We start from the raw sequence: 26646 nt of genomic DNA, 5'->3' as shown, positions 1-26646 counted from the left end.
TTTCATTAGGGCATCAGAATCTGATTGTTTTGAACTCCTTTCCAAGCCAGTTCACCAGAAAAGGAAGAACAATAAACCTGTAAGGGAAGAAAGGAGGGTTTTCACCCACCCGATCAGGATCACATTTTCCTTGTTCCTATCTTCCAATGGCAACAGCTTACTTGGTAGCAATTCTTCATCATGAAAGGGGTAGAGCGCCCACTAGAATGGTCAGAAGGGGAATAGCATCCCCTTCCAGGCTGTAGTCCAAGAATTCCTCTGCCACTAGATTGCTCATTGACATAAATCATATATTTGCTACTAATTAGTTTCCCTCACCTATTTTTTTAACTATTTCTTTAGTGAAAGAATCCACTGGAGTCTCAGAAATAACAGCAGCTTAAAACAAATGATACTTTTAAGTAGCATTCCTATTAAATAGGGTGACCAGATGTCCTGTTTTTAAAGGGACAGTCCTGTTTTGGGGGATTTTTTCTTATATAGGCGCCTATTACCCCCCGTCCCATTTTTTCACAGCTGCTATCTGGTCACCCTGCTATTAAATATTAAGTCTTCTTGCCACAACTGACAGCTCAACCCCTAATTATAGAGCTGGGTGAGAAGTGGTTTTCCCATCCTGCAAAATTTTTGAGATTTCAAAAAAATTTCCTGTTCTACACCGGGATAAAACTGAGACATTTTGAACTTTTTCTGTGAGAAAGAGAGTGAGCACACTCTGCCCTAAAACAGCCAATAGCCTAGTGTTAAGGCACGCATCCAACATGTGTGAGCCTTGTCTACACTGCCACTTTACAGCACGGCAACTTTCTCGCTCAGGGATGTGAAAAATCACCCTCCTGAGCGCTGCAAGTTTTACCTGGAAAGCGCCAGCGTAGACAGTACACCAGTGCTGAGAGCTACTCCCCTCATGGGGGTGGTTTTTTTACAGCGCTGGGAGAGCTCTCTCCCAGTGCTGGTGCCGCAAGTAGACAGCCACATTAAAGAGCTGCCATGGCAGTGCTTTAACTTTGCTAGTGAAGACATCCCCATAGACCCTGATTCAAGTTCCTACATCTTCCACATCCTAGGTGAGTGCCCTAACCACCAGGCTATTGGCTATTTTGGCTCTCTCTGACTAGAAATTCCATCCTGGACCCGAGAAATCTTTCTTGCTGAAGCTGTCATTGAAGCTGGTATGTTCCCAGAAAAAGTTTCAGTTTCAACATAAAACCATTTCGGTGAAAATTTCCTGACCTGCTCTACTTAAGTGGCATGAATGTTCCCAATGGGTCTTGATGCATCCTGGTTTACTTACATAATGATCAATCTAGAAACTGGTATTAGAACACCTCAGAATCTTTAATGCATTTATCCTCACAACACTTCTGTGATGTAGGGAAGTACTATTCCCCCCTTCTTTATTTTTTAAACAGATGCAAAACTGAGGCAAGAAAGGGCTAAGGGTCAGATTTTCAAAGATATTTAGGTGCCTAAAGTTGCATATAGGTGCCTAATGGAATTTTCAAAAGTGCCTAAGCACATTACATGCCTGAAACCCGTTGAAATCAATGATTACATGCTTTTGAAAATCCCACTGGGATCTGCAGCTTTAGGCTCCTAAATACCTTTGAAAACTTGGCCCTATGTGACTTGCCCAGGGTCATACAGGAAGGTTGTGGCAGAGCAGGGACTTGAACCCTCTCTCCCAAGGTTAGAATAATGAGGAACCACAACATATTTATGACTCAGTCACTGAGCTGAAGCATGCAATGAAAAGTGAAGAGTTATCATTTACATACTGCAGCTGTGCTCACGGCAGTGTGCAATACAGCAGCAGACATTTGCACTGGCTCACAAGCTCATTTTAAGCACTGCTGAAATATAAACCGGACGCACCCTTCTTTGGCTTTTCACTAGCACATGGTCAGAACCGTGATCAATACAATATTTCAGTCCACTGTGTTTTTAGACAATTAAAATGCACTAAACTGAAAGTTACATAGGACCATATTCTGCTCTCATTTATCCCACTGCAAGTCCAAATATTTCCATTAGACTCAGAAAAACTGGATTTATACCAGTGTAACTGAGATCAGAATGTGGGTCAAGGAATGTTGAAAAATATCCCTTGTAAGGACATAAAGTATATAAAGACAAAGTATGAAGGCATTTTGCATGTTGTCGAAGTTAGTTCAGTAGCATTTAGTTTCACTGGACTTGAAAGAGTCTTTGGTTTCTTTCCTAGTAGAACTTGTCTCATATTTTCATTATTCTGATCATGAAGATCTGAGAGTTTCAGTTAATAGTGTGTGTTTTATTTTGGTTTCACTGGCCCTGAAGGGCAGTTTTTTATCTTCTATGTTGCATACATTCCATTCGGTAGATTATAGTTATTATTAGACTTTGTGAAAGCCTCCCTTGTTTCAGGATAAATAAGAATGTCATTCACTAATTTATAAGTCGCTATATATGTCATTCAAGCTTATTTCCATAACTACTGGAATGGTGTGCCTTTCTCTTATTTTATATCTGACATTTCCTTTATCTGTTCGACCACCACTGAACATGAGTAGACAAGAAGAAAACCCTCTATGCATAGAGGAGTAGAGGCAAAGCAACAATAACTTTTATTTTTCTCTCCTGACAGGGTTTAAATACTATAGATTCTCCTTTGTTCATTCTGAGATGAATGACTAAATGAAGTAGCTACAAAAATAAGGTGTATTAAATCATTACAGAGTGATTGATATCTCTGCAGGCGATTCAACTACACTGCCAAGTCCTTGATTAATCTAGTAATGTCTGGGTACAAATTTTCCAAAATCCAAGGAAGAGCATTTGCCTTTTCCTTGTTCCTTAGTCAATAACAATATGAATGGTTCCCCTAGCTTTCTACTTACAACATACATTTCTGTACTAAGCTCCTCATCCGATGAAGTGAGCTGTAGCTCACAAAAGCTTACACTCAAATAAATTTGTTAGTCTCTGAGGTGCCACAAGTCCTCCTTTTCTTTTTGCGAATACAGACTAACATGGATGAAACCTGTCATCTTAGATTGTTACTTCAGATAAACTATTTATTGCTTAGGTGTTTGTTGGTCTGTAGCATTATTTGTGCTAACTCAAGGGGTATTCGATGGATATTGGGAACAAAGATATCATTTTTAAAGACATTGGGGTTTTGACTTTCTCAATGTCATCACAAGTTCACTGAGATCAAAATACTAGTGTAACTGAGTATAGACATATGCCACCTTCCCCCAAATGAGAATTGGGTGGAAGAAACTGAACAAGCAGTCCCCAGTTACAAAAAATGTGCAAGGAACCATGCCAGAAAATAAAGTATTTCACATCCCAGAACCAGGTACAAATATACAGTTACTTGGAGGAACAAAAGATATCCTGAGAAAACAATAGAAGGCTAAGAATATATAATAGAAGAAACATACAGCAATCTACAAGCACAAAGAAAAGCTTTCAAGAACACCTCCTTAGTAAAAATTATCACTAAGCTTCACTTGACCATTTGTAATGTGTTGAATGCTATTGGAGAAACACCTTCTACACATACAGTACACATGGCAGGTCAATATGAAGCAATAAAACCACTTAACGTGAATGCTGCAAAATACTTCCTTGAACTGTACATAAATCTATCAAACTTAGGTACTTATATGGCCCCCTATCATAGTATCTGAGCACCTCACAGTCTTTAATGTATCCATCCTCCAAACAACACTGTGAGGAAGGGCAGTGCTATTAACCCCATTTTTTGCAGATGGGAAACTGAGGCTCAGACAAGCTAAGTGATTTGCCCAAGGTTAAATACACAGTCTGTGGCAAAGCAGAGAATGAAATCTGAGTCTCCCAAGGCCTAGGCTAGCAACCTAATCACTGCACCATCTAAAAGGTCAGAAGGCAACTATCCAAATGCTGGAAAAACTACAAGAAAGTATCACAAAGAGAAAACAGAAATAATGTGCAACACACAGGAGATGATCAAAGGTCAATTGGATATTTCATACCTTTACATAAGAATGGACACAGTATTCTAGTTGCTCTTCATGGCACTTAGCAACAATGTCAGTAAGAACCCTAGAAAAGAAAGATATTGAGCTATCTTGCAACATGAGGCAGAAAAATATCCTTATATGCATTACATTGTATCACACTGTTATACATCAGATTCAAAATTACCCGTTATGTGTCTGATCCAGGCAAAATCCATGTGGACAATCTGCTGTGCCCATGTGGAACTCATTGACTTCATGAGCACGACATGTGGGCACAGCAGCCTGCTTGTATAAGTCACAATGGTGGATCAGGGCCTTACTCTAAAAAGTTACTATTATTCAACGAAATACACCCAGTTATAACAATTTTAACAGTTGTGATGTTGATCTTATTACATTATTGGGAGATGAAACTACACGTTACTGGAGAACATTTCAACACTTATATGGATCTGGGAATATTATGAAGAAGTTACAATGAAGACAATTAGAGAGAGTGTTAATGAAGTTGAGAATCAAAGTCTATGTAAGGCTGTTGTGTCAGAATTTCTATTCTAACCTTTCAGGGGTTAGAACTCTAGCAAAGACCTAGTGGACCACATTCCAAACTCAAAAGTTCTTGGTATATCTGTTAATCAATATCACAATAATGGATTCTTATTCTGATAAACCAACCCATGTACCACAGTTTAATAACTGCCGAGTTAGTTTTTTTAAGATGCTTTCTGTGCACTCCTGATATATAATCCAAAAAAGCTTCTATTTTATTAAATTTGTTTTGCAAACCATTTCTCATTTATTATTATTAATGTGATTAGGGCCTTTGAAAAATAAATAAATAACCGAAATTATTCACCAAGGTTCCAGTCATTCTGTCCTTACTCCTCTACTATTCAGATATCAGTAGGAATTTTGGCAGAGTAAAGACAGAGTCATGACTGCATGACTGTGGCCCAAGGCAAGTCAGTAATCAAGACAAAGCATAAAGAAAGTGTTTTTTCACAACCATGAACAATTTTGAGTTCTTGTTCTGTAGCTTTTAACTTGTTTAACGCCAACTACTTCAAGCTATTCAAAACAAAATACAAAGTGCATACATGTATAGTGGCAAAACAATGAAAGGCATGCACAGCGTTTTGTCAGTGCACAGCTGTGCATGTTGCTGTTGACATCAGCAATGTTGTCACAAAGCCTGTACACAGAGAAGGTAAACACTGAGAAGCCATTTTCTACCAGGTGGGTGGATAGCCAAGTATTTGAGCATAAAAAAAGGCTGCCCTTCCAGTTTCTAACCCAACTGTTTCACTATTGTGTTTTCCAGCCACCCCAACTAACACTAACTCTGGCTTGGGACAAAACCATTTATTCCCCAATTGGCATTAGTGTTAATTAATTGGGCAGTTAGGGGTCATAGGAAAAGGTTTGACATCCTTCTCTTGGAGACTGAGTACATCACCACTGGGATGAGCTCAGTCTCTGCCAGCCAAGGGAATGACACTGCTGAATTCATTCCAGACATAATTTCCTATTCATGAAAGTACTCGGCCTGAAAACCTTTGAAGTGTTGAGCCCCCTAAGCTGCCATTAAAGTCAACTTGAGGAATCAAGCATCAGGAGTCTGAAGTCTTACAATGAATCTCCCTTCAACAGTTAAATACTGCAAACCAGCTTCAGTAAACATATAAAATACATTAACAACACTTGTAACCCCAACGGGACTGCTGAGGATTAAGTTGTGTTTGTCTTCTGGTTACTACCCAGGCCTTTAATGGCTGGGGAAAAGCCAACAAAGAAATCTCTATGCAGTACAACTTTTCTTTTTCAGCCCATCCATTGGAAATTACTTTATTCTTTTTATTTTATTTTCTGATTTCATGGCTAATAATAGCAATAAATATTTTATTTTAAACAAATATTTTAGTTGGACATTCCTGGAGGTCACAGACCCTTGGTGCGTCTCTCCAGCTGACTGTTAATTACTTGGATGATGCCTTCCCTGTTATTCATTATTACGGCTTAAACACTTCATTGCAAACTGTCCAAAAGGGGGTGACCTGACTCACCTAGTTATAAATTTAATCATAGAAGACACTGATCTCTTTCTTTGAGGTGCTCAGCAGCCGCAACCCACAAGGAAGTCAGAGGGAATTGAGGACACTAAGCACCATTCAGGAAGTGCTCAGCACCTCAGAGAATTATACATTTTAAAGCAAACCCTCCTCTTTACCTGTTGGTGCCAACTGATTTGAAACAGTAGCGAAAGCAATGTCTGCATAGGAACAATAATTTTGTGGATGAAGTCAATTATGTGATGTCATATCCTATACTTAGTTACCTGACTTACTTGCCAAGCTCTGTGTTAGATCTAGGAGTCAGACATTTTAGGATAATGAGCTCATCTTCTATTAAAATCTAAACACCAAGTTCAGTCCTGGTTCATAAGTAGACTCTTGTCAACAGTCACACACTGGATTGAATTTGGCCCTAATTCTATTATATATAACAAATTTTTGGATACCTTGTCACAGCAGTGGTAACCTCATCCACGTCGTTTTGTACCAGAACCCAAAAGAGTTGATTCAGGATCACAGGAAGAAAATTCATAATTACATGGATCTTCTCAATTTTCAGTAAATTCTGTATCAGATACAAGGCAGAATAACGATAGATTACAGACATAAACCACAATCCACCAGGGCCTGAATTTCCACTCCTTTACACTGGTTTCACCATCTGGTAATTGCAGAGAAGTAAGTGGAATTAAACCAGTGTAAGACAGTGGAGAATCATGCTCCATGTCAAGATATTTTTTAAAGTATGACTTTGTACCCAGAATTTTTATTCCTGCGATTTTATAGTTTCTGTTTATTTTGTGATTATAAAGCAGAAACTATTACCTGCCCTTTTTTTTTTTTTCAGTGAAAAAGCAGAAAATATGTACCAGTTGTGAAGGACTGAAGTTCTTACTTTTAAAGATTTTTTCTCCTAAAATTTTGAGAAAATTTTTTACCTGGGCTGAGACCTCATATGCTGTGTTTCATTTTGGATAAAATATTTATGACCAAGTCAAAATCACACTTATTAAAAACAGCGTTACACTCTAAACTGACTGGACAATGATGCTCCATTACCTTAACTGATAGAGCTAATTGGGTTATTCATTAAAATAACTAATATAATATAGTTATTCATTAAAATTATGGATTTAGCTCTCTGATTTTCTGCAAATGCATTTGTGATTTGTAAATAAAAGCCGAAAGTTTGGGCAAATATTTTCTGCCTATTGTTTGTTCATGAACTGTTCACTTTGAATATTTGTTATCTATTTATGTTGTGCGAATGGTGATTTTATTTCTGTTTCCTGATTGGATGATTGAAATATAATACAGAGGCAGACAAAAAGCAGCAAACAATGAACAGTGCACTTCTAGCATGCTTTTCTGGATGTGTAATCACTCATGCTAAAATTTGTGCACCTTTTGGGTATTCACAAACTTTTTCTCCAATACCTAGTAACTATCTGAATACACACAAATAATTTATATAATAGAGAAAACTTAACCTAATGCTTTTATTTATGAAAATAGTCACAATTTTTAAATTCAACCAGGACTAATTGCTACTACATATAAAAAACAACAACAACAAAAATCTCACTTTTTAATATGTATGGATGTACCTGATTTCAGGTACATCCACACATATTAAAAAAAAAAAGAAAAAAAAAGACATCTTTAAATAGTTGCCCAGAGAAATGTTACGACTATTGGAAAGTTACAGCAAAATTATCTTTTACTAAGCAGCTTAATAAAATCAGCTTAATTGGGAAAATGGAGCAATGGGGGAAAAATATCCTTCACTTTAATCTCTAAACCTAGAAACTGCTATTAGATTCAGATGATCACCAAAGAAGTTAATATGTTTCGTAACTTGCCCTTCAGTATTCTAGCTCCTTCCTGCTCCGCTCCAAACTACATATTTTAGGGTGAGCCCATGTGATTTGCTCACTGCCAAATGGATTAAGAATCCATTGTAGGACTGAGCATCCATACAAGAATGCAAATCAGGGTTACCTGTATCTTTGGTCCAGGCATGTAGGGGTATGTAGCACTACATGCCAATTTCTTACCCCCATTTTTTACTGCATCTCTCATGCAGGAAGGGAAGGGGAAGAAGTGGGCATGGAAAAAATTATTACTTTCTGGAGCAAGAGGGGAGCAGCAAGATAACGGTGGCCTCCCAAACCCCAATTCCTTCTCTGCAATGCTCCTGGAGCAGCACAGCAACGTGCCCTCCCTTATGATGATCTGTGTCCTTGGGACACAATCCAGCCCATGGCAATTTAGAACCATAAGCAGGCCATGGGCTTGCTTGGGAGGCAAATTCAAAGAGAACTAGAATTTGGCCCTTTACATTTATTTACCTACATCAACTTGTAACACTTCTAAATTATTTTACCTTACAGGACATGACAAAGCTTGAGGTAAAAGAGTGGGAGAGATCCATTTCTCCTTTTTGGCAGTGCTGGAAAAAGGTATTCAGATATGGATCCTAAAATGGTAAACATATGCTAAAATTAATGCCTATTTTATCATGGACTGCAATTCAAATATTTGCTAACCATCTCGATGAATTGGTCATGGTGGGTCGAACCCAGGAACTTTACACTTTACACCATACAGCACAAAGGATCACAGAATAATAGGTATTGAAAAGCCCAACAAGGATTAGACCATGTAGTCCATCGGCTTACCATCAGAGAGTGCATTTCCTAGTGCTTTGTCCAGTCTTGTTTTAAGTGTCCTGAGCAATGGGGTTTTCCCACGATCTAACAGATCTCAACATCAGGATGTTTTAAAATGTCTAGTTACAACCTCCTGTATCATCCAAAATAACGCCTCCTTTTTCCTTAAAAGGGGTATTTACTCCCTTAGTTTATCACTCCTCTCTCGTTAGCACTCCTACATTCAGATTATCTTTAATGTTAGACGAACAGATTCATACAAGATTTAAGATATATTAAGATCATGAGGAGGGGGTTGGACTAGATGACCTCCTGAGGTCCCTTCCAACCCAGATATTCTATGATTCTATGATCATTTGTCAGGCTTTTTCTAGCACGCATTTCTGATTATCAGGTAAGGATATCTGAGAGAAAATGCAAACTCACCTGAGTATTTACAGTTGATACAACAAATGAAGACACCTTGAAAAGCAGCTTCCCATTGTCTACCCACTTAATGTCACTTCCACTCTGCTGTAAAAAATATTTTCTTATTTCCACACTTGCAAACACCATAAAAGTGTAAACATGTCAACACTGTTCAGTTCTGCATCACTTTTTGCTGCACAGCTCTGTGATTGTGCAAGTTCACTGGGGCCTGGATATTGCACTATTTTAAATATTCAGCTCTCAGTTACTGTAGAAGCAGTCACAATGGGAGTTCCCCCACTACCCTGTCAATGCCACAAAGCAATAGACTAGATCCACAGGCCTACTCAGCTCTCTCTCCATTGCTCAGTTAGTACAAAGGGAGAGGAAACTGCCCATAACTTTCCTGCTGAGGATTCTTAACCAGGCACAGCTGAGGGAACAGTGGGCAATCCTGGGCACTATGGCAAGGATCATGGGACTTGTGCTAGTCAGACTTTTTCAGGGACACCAGCTAAAACTGTATGAAAAACCACTTTTCACCATGCTCCCACCAGCTAGGAAGAATGTATGGTTTATCCATGCACCGCCAGTCAGGTGTGGTATCTCCAGCACACCACTGGAAGAGGCATAGTTTCCCCCGATCTGTTGGTACACATATTAACTTAAAAATTGAATGCTATACATATGAACACACTAAGCAGTATGGTCCAGTTTATCATTCATACAATGACTCCTTTACATTGCCAGCAAGGCGTAAATGAGAAGCTGGCCCTATCATTTTAATCCACATACTTCAATCTCTCTATTCCTTTTGAATAATATATAAATATTACTTAATACCTTTCCACTTGCAGGATCTTGAAGGCTTAAGTAACTGGGCGGCAAACTGGTTGTCACTGGAATGTTATGTTCTTGAGAAGCTAACTGGGCATCTTTCAATAAAGGAAGCCAAGCATATCCAACTGCACACAAGGGCAAATCAATATGACATTTTTGAGTATAAGATCTTTGGATCATAGGATCATAGTAAATTATAGCCACAAACAGAAATTCTGAAATCCTCAGATGAACATATATCACTATAAATATAATGCAGACAAACATTAGCAAGGAATTATTTGAAAGTAATTCTACTGCAGGTACCTGGTGTTTCCAGAGCCTCTTTCTTTTTGGCATTAGCTTTTGCATGTATGTCACAGGTGACATGATAAAATGAAAACAGAATGTGGTGTTTCTGATGGAGTTGAGTGGGAAGCTCAATTTTCACCTGAAATGTAAAAGGTTACACCTCTCTTTAGTTTAAAGGGAATCAACCAGGAGTAAGAGATGGGCTCTAAAGGAGAAATCTCTCTTTCTATATATCTCTAATTAAAGCTGGCCTTTTGACTGGTAATTGCTTCTTTGTGTGTTGCTCTTTTTAATGATGTGACAACTGTTCTTTTAAAGAAATCATTGAGAGGCACCATTTATTACTCTCACTTAAACTGTTTTTTCTTCTCTTTCCTTTGAGTGAATATTTGTGTTTCTAATGAAACAGCACAGAATTGAAAACTGAAGAACCCTGTTCAAACAGGCTGCTTAGAACCAATCATCTCCATACAATCAGACTCAACACTGACCCTACCCAAGAGTCGCCATTCTTTCTTTCTCTTCTCCTTTAGCATAAGAGAGAGTCAGCCTGGATACCCTTTACCTTAAAAACACTAATGATATGTCATCATAACTGATTTTATTATAAAGACTGAAGGTGAACAAGGATTGACGTGAAAATAAAAAACTTTTATTTATGATCTCAGATGAGTCATACGTCCCATAGGTTGTTAATTGAATAAATATGTGGACAGAATGGGCATCGGGCTTTGTTGCAAGGATAGGTTCCAACTCTGTCCATATATTTACTCAAGTGACACCATCATAGGACCTAATCACATTAGCCATGCTATCAGGGGCTCGTTCACCTGCACATCTTCCAATGTGATATATGCCATCATGTGCCAGCAATGCCCCTCTGCCATGTACATTGGCCAAACCGGACAGTCTCTATGCAAAAGAATAAATGGACACAAATCTGACATCAGGAATCATAACATTCAAAAACCGGTAGGAGAACACTTCAACCTCTCTGGCCACTCAGTAAAAGATTTAAGGGTGGCAATTTTGCAACAGAAAAGCTTCAAAAACAGACTCCAAAGAGAAACTGCTGAGCTTGAATTAATATGCAAACTAAATACCATTAACTTGGGTTTGAATAGAGACTGGGAGTGGCTGGGTCAGTACACATATTGAATCTATTTCCTTAAGTTAAGTATCCTCACACCTTCTTGTCAACTGTCTAAATGGGCCATCTTGATTATCACTACACAAGATTTTTTTTTTCTCCTGCTGATAATAGCTCATCTTAACTAATTAGCCTCTCACAGTTTGTATGGTAACTTCTAACTTATCTGTATGTGTATATATCTATATCTATCTACCTATCTTACTATATGTTCCATTCTATGCATCCGATGAAGTGAGCTGTAGCCCACGAAAGCTTATGCTCTAATAAATTTGTTAGTCTCTAAGGTGCCACAAGTACTCCAATCCTTTGTGAGTGTGCTGTCAAAAGCACTAACAACTCAAGGCTATGGAGCACTCTGGATTCGTTAGGGTGAAACTCAATTCACCTGCATAAAGCCTGAGGAATCGGGCTTTATGTTGGTGAAGTAGAAAGACTGACCATTATGATGTGTTCAGAGAAATGGTGAAATTTTATTTCATACTGTATGTTTATTTCAGTAAGTAAAAATCTCTCTATCTAATGAAATTCACACTCACCTGGATACATGAACACTTATAGCAGGCAGGTAATATTTTTTTTTCCATTTCTATGCCTTTAATTCAATGCATATTGTCATATTGTTTAATCAGTGAAGAATGAACTGACCTCATCATAGAAATCAGGATTCTGTGAATGATGTAGCACTGCTGTGTAGGCTGCTGTTGTAAATAATGGTCCGCCAGGCTTCCCATAAATACACTGTTAAAATATTATACTTCAGTTCAGTTGTCAAGGCATGCTGATAGTACTAATATAGGCATAGCTCAAAGGGGGTTTACAAAAGTGTCTTTCCTTTATATGGACTCATCCTACACAATTCAACTCCAATGCTTTACTGGGGTTCTAGGCACAACAACTCCTCCCTGCATTGGCAGGACCAGGGTATTTAATAGGCCCTTTCTATTTCTAGCTTCTATGATTCTTGATTAGTTTATTTTATGTATGGGAAAACTCAGGTGCAGGTTCTCCCACTTTTGTGCCATACTCATTGAACAACTCCATATACCACAAAATTAGTTTGGAAATCTAACACAGATAATCTTAGTTCCCTAATGCCATTTTAATGCATCATACCTCAACATGCACAAGCTATACATTTTGCTGTTCACTAAGTGAGCCATGCAGATGTGACGACCACCAGCTTGGCTGATATGCTGAAGACTGAACGGGGGACCTCCAGAGTGAAAAGCCAGAGCTGCTACAGCTTGAACTAAAAAGTCAAGGCTTTGTAGCTGGGGGCTGAACCAACTCATTTACATCACAGATGGAGACCTGTAACACACACCTACCAGTGGGTTACACACAAATGTAAGGATAGTAGGACTAGCCCTGCAGCCCTCACAGAGGCAAAACCACCATATAAGTCAGAAGTTCTGCTTGCATCAGGACTGCAGGTTCAGGCTCAATAGACCATATCTACCAGTACTTTGCTTAAAATGAAAGGAAGAGCATGTGAAAAATATGTAAAACAACAAATTGGGCTGTTCTATTTAGGATGACCAGATGTCCCGATTTTAAGAGACAGTCCCGATATTTGGGGCTATGTCTTATAGAGGCTCCTATTACCCCACCCCCATCCCGATTTTTCACAGTTACTGTCTGGTCACCCTAGTTCTATTGTATCTAATCTACTATGTCTAGGGGAGGATTTCCAGTGGCAGTTATGCTCCTTCGTCACTTAGGCGCTTTTGAAAATCCCACCCTTTAATTTTAAGTAGCTCATCATAATGATAAGTAAGGCCTGGATTTTCAGATTTAGATCTAGGCACCTGAATGCACATTTAAGTGTCTATGCCCTAATTTTCAAACGGGCATAGGCAAAAGTATGCATGCCTAACTTTGGTATGCAAATTCCCTCAGTGTGCTTGTGTGAGGTGGAACTATATGCGGCTATACCTAAGTGCACGCACATAGTCTTACTGTGTGGAGATTTGTATGCCAAAGTCAAGCATGCACTTGCTTTAAAATTTGGACCCTGAATATTAGTTTAGGCACTTAAATGTCTAAGTGTTAAATAAGGATGCAGGTACTGAGATTTCCAAGACAATCTAGGGATTTAGACAGGTGTTCCATTAAAATGAATGGGAAGACATGGAAAATAGTCATCTTTTGCAAGTTTTTTTGCCTAATCATTGAACTAGCACTGCAGGGTTGACATTTCCAGCTGATATAGTTAATAACTGGTATTAAACAGGATTGTTATGGAAACTTAAAAGAATATATTACAATATTCACACTTTAAATGTTGCTGATTAGAATACTCTCAATTGCAGGGTTTCATATGAAACTGCTTTCAACACATTATTCTGTGAATGTACTTTGTCTTTGCTCACCTTCATTGGCTTGGCTCCTTCTTCATCTGAACTTTTAAATTCAATACATACTGTTATGTTCCGCGCCTGCAATAGTGATGTGTTAAAAGTGTAATTAGAAATCATTAGCCCATAAAAATACATACAAACTAAGATGTGTGAAATAGAACAGGTTCTACTTAAAAGCTGGAGAACACTATGAATGATGAGCCATATCCTAAATACTTGCAGCTCCCCGCAAAAATCACTGGAAATAAATGTGTAAAAAGGAGAAGGACCTGCAGGCACCAAACTAGGCTTCAAATGCATTGTGCAAAGGCAGAGCGTAAAGGGACCAGTATTTAGACCTGTCTTGAGTTTAATTCATATTCAATCAGTATGAATATGCATATAAGCTCTCAAGGTTCATTTAAGAGAGGATCATCTGTACACACATTTATATTAAAATATATTTCCCTAGAATATTGCCCAAAAAGCAATTACTGAACTACATCTTCTTTGAAATGCCTTCATAGCATAAAAGGTTCCTTTAATCTGTAAAATCACTTCCAGGAAATTCTTACTGTGCTTAAAGGTTCCATAAAGAATTAAATAGACTGCAAGTTAGTTCAGTAATTCAGGATCCTATTCTGCCACCTTTAGCTATGATGAGTAGTTCTACTGTACCTTGCTGAAGCTTTTTTGGCTATCGTACTTGAGATGTTTTGGATAGATGTATACTTGGTTCTTATACACTCTATAAGGCCGGGAATATTTTGTTGATTCTTGTACAAATTCTTCCACTTCCACCGTAGGTTGATGCTCCTCTATATTATAAAATGGCTTGACTGGGATAAAAGATGATGTTACACAATCTTCAAAAAAATAAAATAAAAAAACAATCAGAAAATGAAGTTGTCATTTTATAAACACACTAATAATAAGTATGTAGGATGTAATATCCAATATCAAGACACAAAGGGCCAAATTCTATCCCCTTTTACAGCAGTGTAAATCTATAGTAATTGCACTGATCTACATTTAAGTTAAATATAGCACCAAATAACCTTTGAATATGCAGTATCCAAGACAAAGCACAGTAGTATCATTCCAACTCTTATAATTTCAGCAAAGTTATAGCTCTAAATACAACTGAAGTGTCATTAAAAGATAGATTGTTTCTACTGGAGTTAACATCTCTATTTAGCCCATTTTTTCATTTACTTTTTAAAGTTCATCTGCTATCTAACCGGCAGCCAATGAAATCAAGAGATACGTTACTTAGAACTAGATTTAATACATTAGAGAATCAGAGTATCTGAATTAAGTTCAAGAGATAGCTGATGAACAGAAGTCTCCTGTCATCCAGACAGCAGAGTAACTCAGCACAGATGTCACAAAAGCACAGATTGGTATTCCAATGTATGCTACTAAATCAGCAACAAGCTTGGTCTCAGTAGGAAAATATCCATGGCTGTCTGCACTACACTAGTCTGAGGAGGACAGAGACACTGATTCCTATTCAAATGAAAAGCAACCTGAGGCTCAACCCTGCAAACTCTAGAGCCAACCAAGAGGTAGTCAGATCATGCAAACAAGCTCTCCCTGCCTCTTTTATATCCTAACTTTCCCCCTTGCTCCCTTCAGAACCTCCACAATAAGAAGTCATGCCACTATCAGGCTGGAATAAATCTTCTATGGGACTACAGAGTAACAGCAAGATGTAGAGCAAAGGTGAACAAACTACGGCCTGTGGGACCCTCCTGCCCGGCCCCTGAGCTCCTGGCCCAGGAGGCTAGTCCCTGGCCCCTCCCCCACAGCCTCAGTGTGTTGTGCCGCTGGCGCAATGCTCTGGGCGGCTGGGCAGTGCAGTTGCAGAGCTGCGGCCTGACCTGGCTACCAGCCACCTGTGCTCCAGGCAGGGAGATAAGGGGGCAGGGAGCAGGGGGGGTTGGACAGGGGGCAGGGGAGTTGGGGGGGATGGTCAGAGGGCAGGGGTGTAGATAGGGGTTGGGGTGGTCAGAGGGCGGGAACAGGGGGATTGGATGGGGCAGGGGTCCTGGGGGGGCGGTCAGGAATGACAGGGGGGTTGGATGGGGTGGCAGGGGGCAGTCAGGGGACAGGGAGCAGGGTGTGGTGGATGGGGCAGGAGTCCCGAGGGGGCTGTCAGGATACAGGGTACAGGGGAGATTGGATGGGGCAGGAGTCCCAGGGGAGCCATCAGGGTGTAAGAAGCAGGGGGGTCGGTAGCGGGCAGGGGCTGGGCCACGCCTGGCTGTTTGGGGAGACACAGCCTCCCCTAACTGACTCTCCATACAATTTTGGAAACCCGATGTGGCCCTCAGGCCAAAAAGTTTGCCTGCCCCGATGTAGAGGCTGTTTCTCTTCAATTACTAAGTTTTCTTTTTAACAAACTTAAAGGGTTCAGCCTTCCTTCCAGCCAATTTCTCATGCTTGCTCTCAGTCATTTTCATCCCTAGCTGTCGGGTGTATTCCTGAAATAAGCTAGAAAGTGGCATTCATGGAAGCCTTTGTCCTTTACCTCCCAATGAATACTAGTAGCTGAATTACATTCCCTTAGTACTGATCAGCCAATATGGGCCAATGGCTACCGTAAGTGGTTCTTTATCTGATTTATTCCCATTAGCTCCATGAAGTTGATCACTTTAGGTGACCTCAAAAATCCATCCATCAGCCAATGAAAAATTCAATGGTCACACTTAGGCTTTTGAGAGTTCTTTCCCAAATTACTAACATTCCATCATCCTGGAAGATTCTGATCCCAGGTTAGGATGTCTTGGCCTGCATAGTACAGTCCAGTAATTTTTCCATGAGCACTTGGCTGGACAGAGTCCTAGCACTCTGCTCTGGGGAAGGGGATACATTATTGCTCTACTGCCTCCAAATGATTAGCCCCACTGGGCTAGCAGCAGTGATAGATATATTTCTGATTGAAACAACCGATATATAAGATAGGAATGAAAGGCCTTAAGAGGATAATGGGATATTGCCTTCAACCTATTTCTTTTATTTTAAATGACCTAGGAAGAGCTCTGCTGAAAAAATTAAAATTTTCCACAAAAACTAAGGAAAAGTTTTGTAAAAGTTTTCAGAAAAAAAAAAGGCAATTTTTTTCTGCCATCTCTGGAATGAGACCATCTCCACGTTTGAATATCTGCACCACTGTTGTACCAGCAATGGTCTCTGTTAGGTTCTCAGAAAGAGACAGTTTCTATTTTGTTGGTACCCAGTATTACCTAACACAGAATCCTGAGGACTCTTTATTCCAGCCCCTTCCCTGAAATGTATTGCATTTCTAGCAGCTCACAGAATATAGTGATATAGACCCATATATTTCCCTACTTTGTCAAATTAACCGTAAAGGGGAGAAAATAATGCAAAAACACTACAGCTTTTAAAGAGCAATGGCACAGGAACTGTGACAAAGTGGGGGGTTCTCTTGGTTTTTTTCAATGGTTTTCATGCGGAGGGGGTGGGACTCAGTTTCCCTGGGTGTTACTGATCTAACAAGGTGATGGGAGAGGGAGTTTGTTGTTACAGAGGACCAATGAGGGAACTTGGGACCCCAGCCAATGGCCTGGAGAATGGATACCCCAGCAACTGGTGACCGGGAGGCCCAGCTTGGGAGTCACAGCCTGTTCTGGCCAGTGGGAGGACAATGGGCTGCAAAGAGAGGACCCTGGTGACCTGACCAGCTGGTTCCAGCCAGAAGGGTGCAAAGGACAGCTGAGAGGAGAGGAGGGTTTACCTGGATAGAAGACTACCTGACTAATCTAATCGCCTTCTATGATGAGATTACTGGTTCTGTGGATGAAGGGAAAGCAGTGGATGTATTGTTTCTTGACTTTAGCAAAGCTTTTGACACGGTCTCCCATAGTATTCTTGTCAGCAAGTTAAAGAAGTATGGGCTGGATGAATGCACTATAAGGTGGGTAGAAAGTTGGCTAGATTGTCGGGCTCAATGGGTAGTGATCAATGGCTCCATGTCTAGTTGGCAGCCGGTGTCAAGTGGAGTGCCCCAGAGGTCGGTCCTGGGGCCGGTTTTGTTCAATATCTTCATAAATGATCTGGAGGATGGTGTGGATTGCACTCTCAGCAAATTTGCGGATGATACTAAACTGGGAGGAGTGGTAGATACGCTGGAGGGCAGGGATAGGATACAGAGGGACCTAGACAAATTGGAGGATTGGGCCAAAAGAAATCTGATGAGGTTCAATAAGGATAAGTGCAGGGTCCTACACTTAGGACGGAAGAACCCAATGCACAGCTACAGACTAGGGACCGAATGGCTAGGCAGCAGTTCTGCGGAAAAGGACCTAGGGGTGACAGTGGACGAGAAGCTGGATATGAGTCAGCAGTGTGCCCTTGTTGCCAAGAAGGCCAATGGCATTTTGGGATGTATAAGTAGGGGCATAGGGAGCAGATCGAGGGACGTGATCGTCCCCCTCTATTCGACATTGGCGAGGCCTCAGCTGGAGTACTGTGTCCAGTTTTGGGCCCCACACTACAAGAAGGATGTGGATAAATTGGAGAGAGTCCAGCGAAGGGCAACAAAAATGATTAGGGGTCTGGAACACATGACTTATGAGGAGAGGCTGAGGGAACTGGGATTGTTTAGTCTGTAGAAGAGAAGAATGAGGGGGGATTTGATAGCTGCTTTCAACTACCTGAGAGGTGGTTCCAGAGAGGATGGTTCTAGACTATTCTCAGTGGTAGAAGAGGACAGGACAAGGAGTAATGGTCTCAAGTTGCAGTGGGGGAGGTTTAGGTTGGATATTAGGAAAAACTTTTTCACTAGGAGGGTTGTGAAACACTGGAATGCGTTACCTAGGGAGGTAGTAGAATCTCCTTCCTTAGAAGTTTTTAAGGTCAGGCTTGACAAAGCCCTGGCTGGGATGATTTAATTGGGGATTGGTCCTGCTTTGAGCAGGGGGTTGGACTAGATGACCTCCTGAGGTCCCTTCCAACCCTGATATTCTATGATTCTATGATTGTAAGACAATGGACAGAGGCGGGGTTTGGGGGAGATGATATCAGACACCCAGCTAGAAAGCATGGGGGCTTGGGACTGGAAAGAGAGAGCAGGCAGGGCCCACCTGGATGCAGGAGAGACTTAGATGTGCTATGCTGAGGGAGGCCAGGCCTGAAAGCCCTGAGAGTTTCCTATGCTGTGTTCAGACACTCAAATAAACCCTCCTGTTTTACACCGGCTGAGAGTCACTCTGTTCTAGAGAACAGGGTTGCATTATTCACTCTGGGAGTGGAGGCCCCGGGGGTCCAGTGGGAGCCCATGACGAGAGACAGGCATGTTAAGGCTCAGAGAGGTACGGTTCCAGGAGGCAGAGGGGCTTAGCCCCTGAGAGAGAGTGGACCCCCGGGGCAGGGCTGTCACACTGAAGGGGGTTCCCCCCAGGGACCGCACGGCCAAGAGGGGGCACGACCTGTGAGTCCATGACAGGAAAATTGTACCACACCATCACCATCCAGGAACTGTGGATCCCAGGCAGTGTATGAAGTCATTTTCAGTGCAAACACACACATCTGGTCATGTTGCTATTGACTACCAGGCCACTAGCTATTCTCTGTGACTCCACTGAGTGGAGCCTCAGACCCCTGTTTTTTCAAATGTGGATTTAGTCTGAGATAAACGGGGAACACCCCAACTATAGCACTTATTGCTTACCTTCCTACCCTACCCTCTAGCCCTGCTCCCTTCCTGTGAATTGTCTGGTAGATGCATGGATATTTTGCAGAAGGGAGACTTTTGGTTATATAGCATAGGAGGAACATCTCACGTAGCTGCCAACACTCCCCTTGCAGGACGTATATATGTTTGGCTCCCTTTCATCAGTCAGCAGAGGGGCCAGGGGTTTTATATCAGGTTAAACACTGACAACTTCTCCTAATTTTCAGTACTTCAGGCACTTGCTGGACATATTGTAAATCAAACATTATTAAAATAGAGATTCTCCTTCTGATGTCTAATGCAAATTGATGCTAATCCTCAGCAGTGTAATGTCAGTTCTTAGAAAGACAGTCTTGCTAGGATTGCTGGCCAACTCTCTTTTCATTAACTTTCCTTAGCATTGGCTAAGAATAATTAAAATTTTCATGGAAAAGGAGGTGTTAAACACAGACTGCTGCTCTAGGGCCTCGTCCAAAGTCCACTAAAGAGGTGTCTTTAAATTCACTGCAATGAGCTTTTGATCAGGCCCTTAGAGGAAGGCAAATTTTCTGATGCCAAAGGACTTTTCAAACTATTATTAATAGTTCACGGTGGGATTTTCAATGGAGACAATGGCATCTGGGAGGCTAGATCCCACTGACTTTGATAACTTTCATAGGCACTGACCCTGGTCGTGTTCTGGAGCTGAAGCAAGCCACGGAAAAAAAATAGGGGATGCTCAGCATCCAGCAGTCACAGCTGTTAAACAATGATCAATTGTTTGGTAGCTGGGGGAGGAGCTCAGGGGAGGGCTGAGAGCAGTGAGCGGGAACCTCAGGGGAGGAGTTGGAGTGGTGGGCAGGAAGAGCCAGAGTCAGGGCGGGGCCTCGAGGGAAGGGGCGGAGTTGGGGCAGGGCCTTGGGGCAGAGCAGGGGTACAGCACCCCTGGGGAAATAATAACTTCCACATGCTCTTTGAAAAGCCCTATATCAAAAGTGAATATTGAGTTAGGCAACAACATAGCACAAAAATCTGTGTGAAAAAGGGCGTTTTGCCTACAGTGATATTTGCAACAAAATGGGGAACTTTCCCTTAATTTTATATTAAAAAAATACCTTTGACATTTTTGTGAAGTTATTTTGTAGTTAAAATTTAAGTGAAAATTTCTCAAAATTGATGCAAATTTAAATGCTAAGTATAAATAAAACATATATCATTGGAGAGAAGTGTTTTATATCCTTTAAGAATCTTACCTCCCTACTTGGTTGCCCTGATTATGCCTCAGTCTGGTGTTCTAGTGATTGTATCATAAGAGAATGAGAGGCTGTTAATTTCATTCCTCACTAAAACTCGGCAGATATTTTTAACAAATTGTTTTTTCAATTAATTGCATTTTTCAGGGTCTGAAATTATTAGCTAAATTCATGTTGAATTTGATTAATAGTTTTGGTTGGGAAAACAAAATCAAAAGAGTTGAACCTTTTTTTTCAACTTTTTATTCAAAATAGTGTTTTGATTTTTAATTTGGCCTTAAAAAGCAAGGAAAAAAGGTAAAAAGCATCCAAAATGCCCCAACTGAAACAAAAAACTCAGAAAAAGTAAATCAAGTCAGCCAAATCATTTTGAAACTAATAAAAAAAAATTAAAAATTGTTTTGGGTCAACTTACAGTGTTTGGATTTATTCAGTTTTATGATTTTTTTAATTTTGATTTGACAAAAAAAAATTTTTGGTTCCAATCAAGTGGGATTATTTTTCCAGATTTTTTGGTTCAGCCCTCCAAAATGGAAAAAATATTATTTCCTCAGCTGTATTCCTCACTTTTGTAGAAATGTTGCCACTACAGCTAAGACTTCAACTCCTTTATAAGACTCAGTGTTAACTTATTGATTCACTGACATTTTCCTGTATATTTACAGGGGGTCAGTTTTGTGAGACGCTGAGGGCACTCAACTCCTAATGGCGAGGGGAGTTGGTATGTACTGAGCTTTTTGCAAGACTGGGCCACAGAGAGGAGTGGCCCTTGAAGTAGAAAGAGAACAAATGAAATAAATTTGGGTTCGGAGACTTGGCATAGCTACAATAACAACACTTCCTACAGGAGCTGATCCAAAATCCACGAAAGTCAATTAGTCTTTCAACTGATTTCAGTGCACTTTGAATCAGGCCCCTTTACATGCACAGACTGTGACTCATCAAATGAACACAGGACATGCTCTTCCTACAATACAAAATAGGTTACTTCAAGGCACAGAAAAAGATAAAAAACAGTTGAATATGCACTGGTTAAAAAAAAATCAAAACAAACCCCCAAATTACAGTTCCTTCTTTCCCGACTTCCAGAACTGTATCAAAGCAATAATTAATTTTAAAGGCTCACATTAAATTTTATAAACCCAGAATAATTATAAAATGGATTCATACTTGGGTGTTCCAAAGGGAAACAATTTACTGCAATGTCTAGGTTGCCAGGTATGGTCTGTATTTTGCTAATCTTCTCTGCTCTGGAATGACAGAAATGAAAACATTTTAGGAAGTTGGTGTAGAGAATGCAAGAGGGGATGTAATTTCTGACTTAAGAGAGCAAAATGAAATATCACCAGTTATTTAAATCATGAAATAGTGAAAGGTAAACCGTATTTAACAGAGCTACCAAACTGCGTAAGAAAAACAAGTGCATTACTTTCCTAATAAAATTAAAATGGGTTAATAGATATGAAATCAAAATGACACTTTGATTAATAGAAAAATCTTACTTCCAACTATTTCTACTCGCAAAATAGTTTCATATGCTCCCACAAAACCCTTGGCCCATATTCTCCCTACCGTCTCCTCAGCAAAGGGTGACTGGACTCCAGCAGATCCAAACCCAGGGGTGCAGAAGTGAGAAGTGTTGCTTCATTCCTGCCTTCTCTGTGGAAGTACTTCCTTGGGGATTTTGTGGGGAGAGGGATTCATGGGAAAGGAAGGAGTCATATGGAAGAGAGTCATGAAGGACCCATGGACTTTTGCATGTGAATTAGTGAAGACCTCATCAGCATTAACTTACTGCTTTTCAATTTGCTTACTGCTCTACAATTTGAAACATGCCCCCCTTTAATGGGAATTCTGAGAACACTCACTTGTGGGGAGCTTAGGGCATCATGGCTCCTGCAGCAGCTATATTGAGGGGGACAAAGGCACAGGCATTGTGCCTGCATGGATGCCCTGAGGATGCCAAAGTGATCTTGTTCTTCTCTAAAAAAGGAGATGCTTCAGACAAGCTGACTAATGCATCTATGGCCAACCCCTTAGCTTACTGGGGATGTCAGTGAACGTATTGCCGTATACTTGTAACTATGAGGATTAAGGGCCTGATCCAAAGCCCATGTGAGTCCTTCCATTGACTTCAGCATTGGAATCAAATCAAATCACAAAGAATTTCCTACAAATGGAATTGTGATGTTTTGTCAAATTAATGTGTTTTTTGAGGGTTGTTTTTGGGATATGAGGAGACAGGAAGATATTCTGGGCCTGATTCTCTTGTCACACTGGTGCAAATATATCGACTTCAGTGGAATTACTCCTGATTTACACTTCTGTGAGAGGAGAACCAGCCAAATCAGAATTTCAGAATTCACGTAATGGCAAACATTTGAGAAAAGTAGATGATTCCAATGTCCACTATACAGGTTGCCGTGGAGTTCCCAATTATAAAAAATAGGGAGGGATGGGAGAGCCATTAAAGGATTCTTTTCACTTTCATGTATATTTCTCTTTTTCTCACAGTGTGTTCTTGCTTGTTCTTCCACCTGCACCTTCCCTAATTGACACTAATTCCATGAATCACTATCTTTTAATTATAATAATGTGTATTAATGTCAAATGCCTTTCCAATTATCCTGGAAAGCTCAGTCAAAAAACACTCTTTGGCAGATAATGGACTAACGTGAAAAACATGCATTTAATATGGCTATTTTGACACACTTGCCAACGCGAACAAGGACACTAATGAAAATAGCATTATAACCTTAGGCCTCTCCAAAGCTGACCTAAAACCCATTCCTTACCTTCTGTATTCTGCTATTAATTTAATCAAATCTTCAGTTGAAATCTTGCTACTTTCTTGCCTGAACAAAGGTGAAAATCGGGAGTCTCTGTCAACATTTCCCTGATTATCCTTAAACACTGGTCTACAAAGAGAGAAAACAACATATATTTGATGACAGCCAGGCATGCTTAGTCATATTACTAGAGAATTTTCAATTCACACATAATTGTTCATCACTGATGACACAGTATGAACTCCTGTGCAAAAGTCAAAGGGAACAGATAGTTAAAATTGCTCTCCATGACATATACTTTAAAGCAAACATGCTATTCTTAGTTCCTGTTAGGGGATGTAGCTGAATCATACTTGGGTGTTCCAAAGGGACACAATTTATGTGTGTATGTAGGCGCCAGTCCTGCAAAGATTTAGATATACATTTAATTTTATGCAATGTGAATCGTTCTACTGACTTACATAAGATTACTCACAGTGCACAAAGTTCATAGATTCACAGGGACCATTCTGATCATTTGGTTTGACCACATGCATAAGATAGACCACAAAATTTCACCAAGTTATTCATACATCAAGCTGATAACTTCTGGCTGAGCTAGTGCATATCTTTTAGAAAGACATCCAATCTTGATTTTAAAGACTTTAAGTGATGGAAAATTAATCACACCCTGAGGTAAACAGTTCCAATGGTTAATTGCCTTGACTGTAAAAACAAACAAACAAGCAAACAAACAACCCAAACCCCAAAGACACACTGCACCTTATTTCCCCTCTGAATTTTTAAAGCTTCAGCTCTCAGCCATTGGCTTTGCTTATGATAAAATAAGCACATCTGTAAGTCTTTGCCGGAGTGGGGACTTAGAATGTGTGGGGACTTAGAATGTAACTTCTTCGGGGCAGGGACCTTGAGCCAGATTTTCCAGCCCATTAAATCTGCTTTGCACCTCTCCAGAATCACAAGGGTAGATTTACACTGGTGTAACTTGTCTCAATACATGTTTGAAGAGTTCTAACTACACTTTTGATAATATAAACAACTAATTGTAGAAAAAAGAAATATCATATTATAATTAAGAAAAATACATATCAGCTTTTGATTGCACAGGAAATCATTCTCAGATATTTGCACTTCTGCTCACTGCCAGTTTCAGGATTTAATTAAGACATTCCAGTGCCCTTTGAATTGCCCAAGGGTTCAAACACTCTGGCTGGATTGGATACTATAACAGCTGTGCAATCAAACAACATTGGATTCAACTGCATCACGAAAAAAGATTGCTTAAGAAAAGTAAAATGCTTTTGACACAAAGGGCTACTCCACAAAGCAAGTAGCCAGGCTTTCTTCCCTAATTTACCTCTCTGTTATACTGCCAGTGAAAAAATAATTGATGTCAGCAGGAAATATTGCCAGATACTAAATAACCGAGTAAACCCCGAGAAGAAGATTCTACTGATAAGGATAAATGTACAATGTCTTAACTCAGTTAGCTGAGGTGGAGTGACCAACATTAAATTTCTCCATAACTACAGGGAAGTAACCTAACTCTGTTTTATCAAATGCTTTTAGCATTGTTTCTATTCTCCAAAGCCTTAGGTCTCCAGATTATCAGGAGAGATGTATGAAATAACCAATAAGTAGCCTCCGTTGTGCCACTAGAATTTGTCAAGTGACTGCAGAGTCACTGTGGGATGGGGAAGATTTCTTTCTCTCTGTTCCCCATGCATTCAGTTACTCTAGCACAGTGGTTCTCAACCAGGGGTACACGTACCCCTGGGGGCACAAAGAAGTCTTCCAGGGGGTTCATCAACTCATCTAGCTATTTGCCTAGTTTTATAACAGACTACATAAAAAGCACGAGAGAAGTCAGTACAAACTAAAAGACAATGACTTGTTTATACTGCTCTATATGCTATACACTGAAATGTAAGTACAATATTTATGTTCCAGTTGATTTATTTTATAATTATATGGTAAAAATGAGAAAGTCAGCATTTTTTCAGTAATAGTGTGCTGTGACACCTTTGTATTTTTAGGTCTGATTTTGTAAGCAAGTAGTTTAAGTGAGGTGAAACCTGGGGGTACATAAGACACATCAGACTCCTGAAAGGGGTGCAGTTGTCTGAAAATGTTGAGAGCTACTGCTCTAGCAACTGAGGCCTTAAAACACAGCATCCAGGCTAGAAGAGTAAGGTGGGGAGATGTCAGTCCAAAAATACTGATGGACTTTCACTGCAGATTAAAAAGAAAAGGTATGTAAGTAGTGCACACAAAATATAAATATATTAATACAAACAGGTAACTGCTGTGGAATTAGGTGCTGCACCTTTAAGGGTTGAGCTTCCTACACAGAGTTTCAGGGCACTGAGAAGCTCTTGTTGTTATGCACAGCCAGTTGTAACCAAACATGGAACAAAGCAGATTCCTTGCAAGCCTTGTGTGATCACTGAACACCAAAACTGCATGAAAACTATGCACGTGAATGAACGAAATAGGCAACCGTGTATGCAAATAGATTCTTACATTAGCAATCACCCACTTGCAATAAACCATCTTTACAGTCTATTTTGCTACTATTCATATTTTGTGTATGCAGTTAGAAAATTTGGTCTCCTTTAGGCACATGTTATAATGGGGCTTATGTATATACACTGAGAAGAGAATTACGTGGCTTTTTGCTTGCCAGATCATACTGGTACCTCAGTTATTAGGGCTTAATAAAAGCTGAAGAATTGCTTTTGCAGCAAGCATTATGTGTATTACAGCTCTAGTTAACTAACTTCAGCCTTAAACTTTGCTAGATAGATTTATATTATGAGTCACACTTGCAAGTGAGAGTCCCTGACCATAGAAAGTAATCTACAGTTATTTGATAATGACAGCTGACATTGAACAAAACTTGAGTTAATTCAAAGAAAGGGATGGATCATAAAATGCTCATAAAATCCAGGAATTTAGCATTTGAATAATAATTTATTAACTCTCTACTGATCGTTCCTTGTGTACTACAAGCCTCCTTTTTGGAAAAGTCCTAGATAACTAAAAAGGAATTAAACTTTAATATTGTTCTATAAAAATACTCTGAAAACCAACAGAATTTAATAAATAATGAGATCCTTTGTTAACCTTTTAAACATTTCTATATTATTTTTTAGTATGT

General features: G+C 39.9%; 1 protein-coding gene across 6 annotated transcripts in view; it reads right to left on the bottom strand.

Moving 5' to 3' along the window:
• The window catches only part of DOCK10 (dedicator of cytokinesis 10), a 252846-nt gene that overhangs the window by 76774 nt on the left and 149426 nt on the right, over window positions 1–26646 (bottom strand). For 5 of the 6 annotated variants that reach the window (XM_077827342.1, XM_077827346.1, XM_077827347.1 and 2 more), the window contains 11 exons: window positions 23493–23615; window positions 21868–21947; window positions 14446–14633; window positions 13801–13866; window positions 12074–12166; window positions 10291–10414; window positions 9988–10109; window positions 9163–9249; window positions 8451–8543; window positions 6511–6629; window positions 4005–4074 (listed from right to left, as the gene is read on the bottom strand). In XM_077827342.1, the coding sequence (XP_077683468.1) occupies window positions 4005–4074; window positions 6511–6629; window positions 8451–8543; window positions 9163–9249; window positions 9988–10109; window positions 10291–10414; window positions 12074–12166; window positions 13801–13866; window positions 14446–14633; window positions 21868–21947; window positions 23493–23615 (1165 nt within the window). The remainder of the gene's footprint in view (window positions 1–4004; window positions 4075–6510; window positions 6630–8450; window positions 8544–9162; window positions 9250–9987; window positions 10110–10290; window positions 10415–12073; window positions 12167–13800; window positions 13867–14445; window positions 14634–21867; window positions 21948–23492; window positions 23616–26646) is intronic. The other variant, XM_077827344.1, reaches the window with a different exon arrangement.

Source organism: Eretmochelys imbricata, chromosome 9 (genome assembly GCF_965152235.1).
Source record: "Eretmochelys imbricata isolate rEreImb1 chromosome 9, rEreImb1.hap1, whole genome shotgun sequence".
In the NCBI taxonomy this organism is placed as follows: domain Eukaryota; kingdom Metazoa; phylum Chordata; order Testudines; family Cheloniidae; genus Eretmochelys; species Eretmochelys imbricata.
The sequence above is the reverse complement of the archived record's forward strand: the minus strand, read 5'-3'. Positions and strand labels throughout refer to the sequence as shown.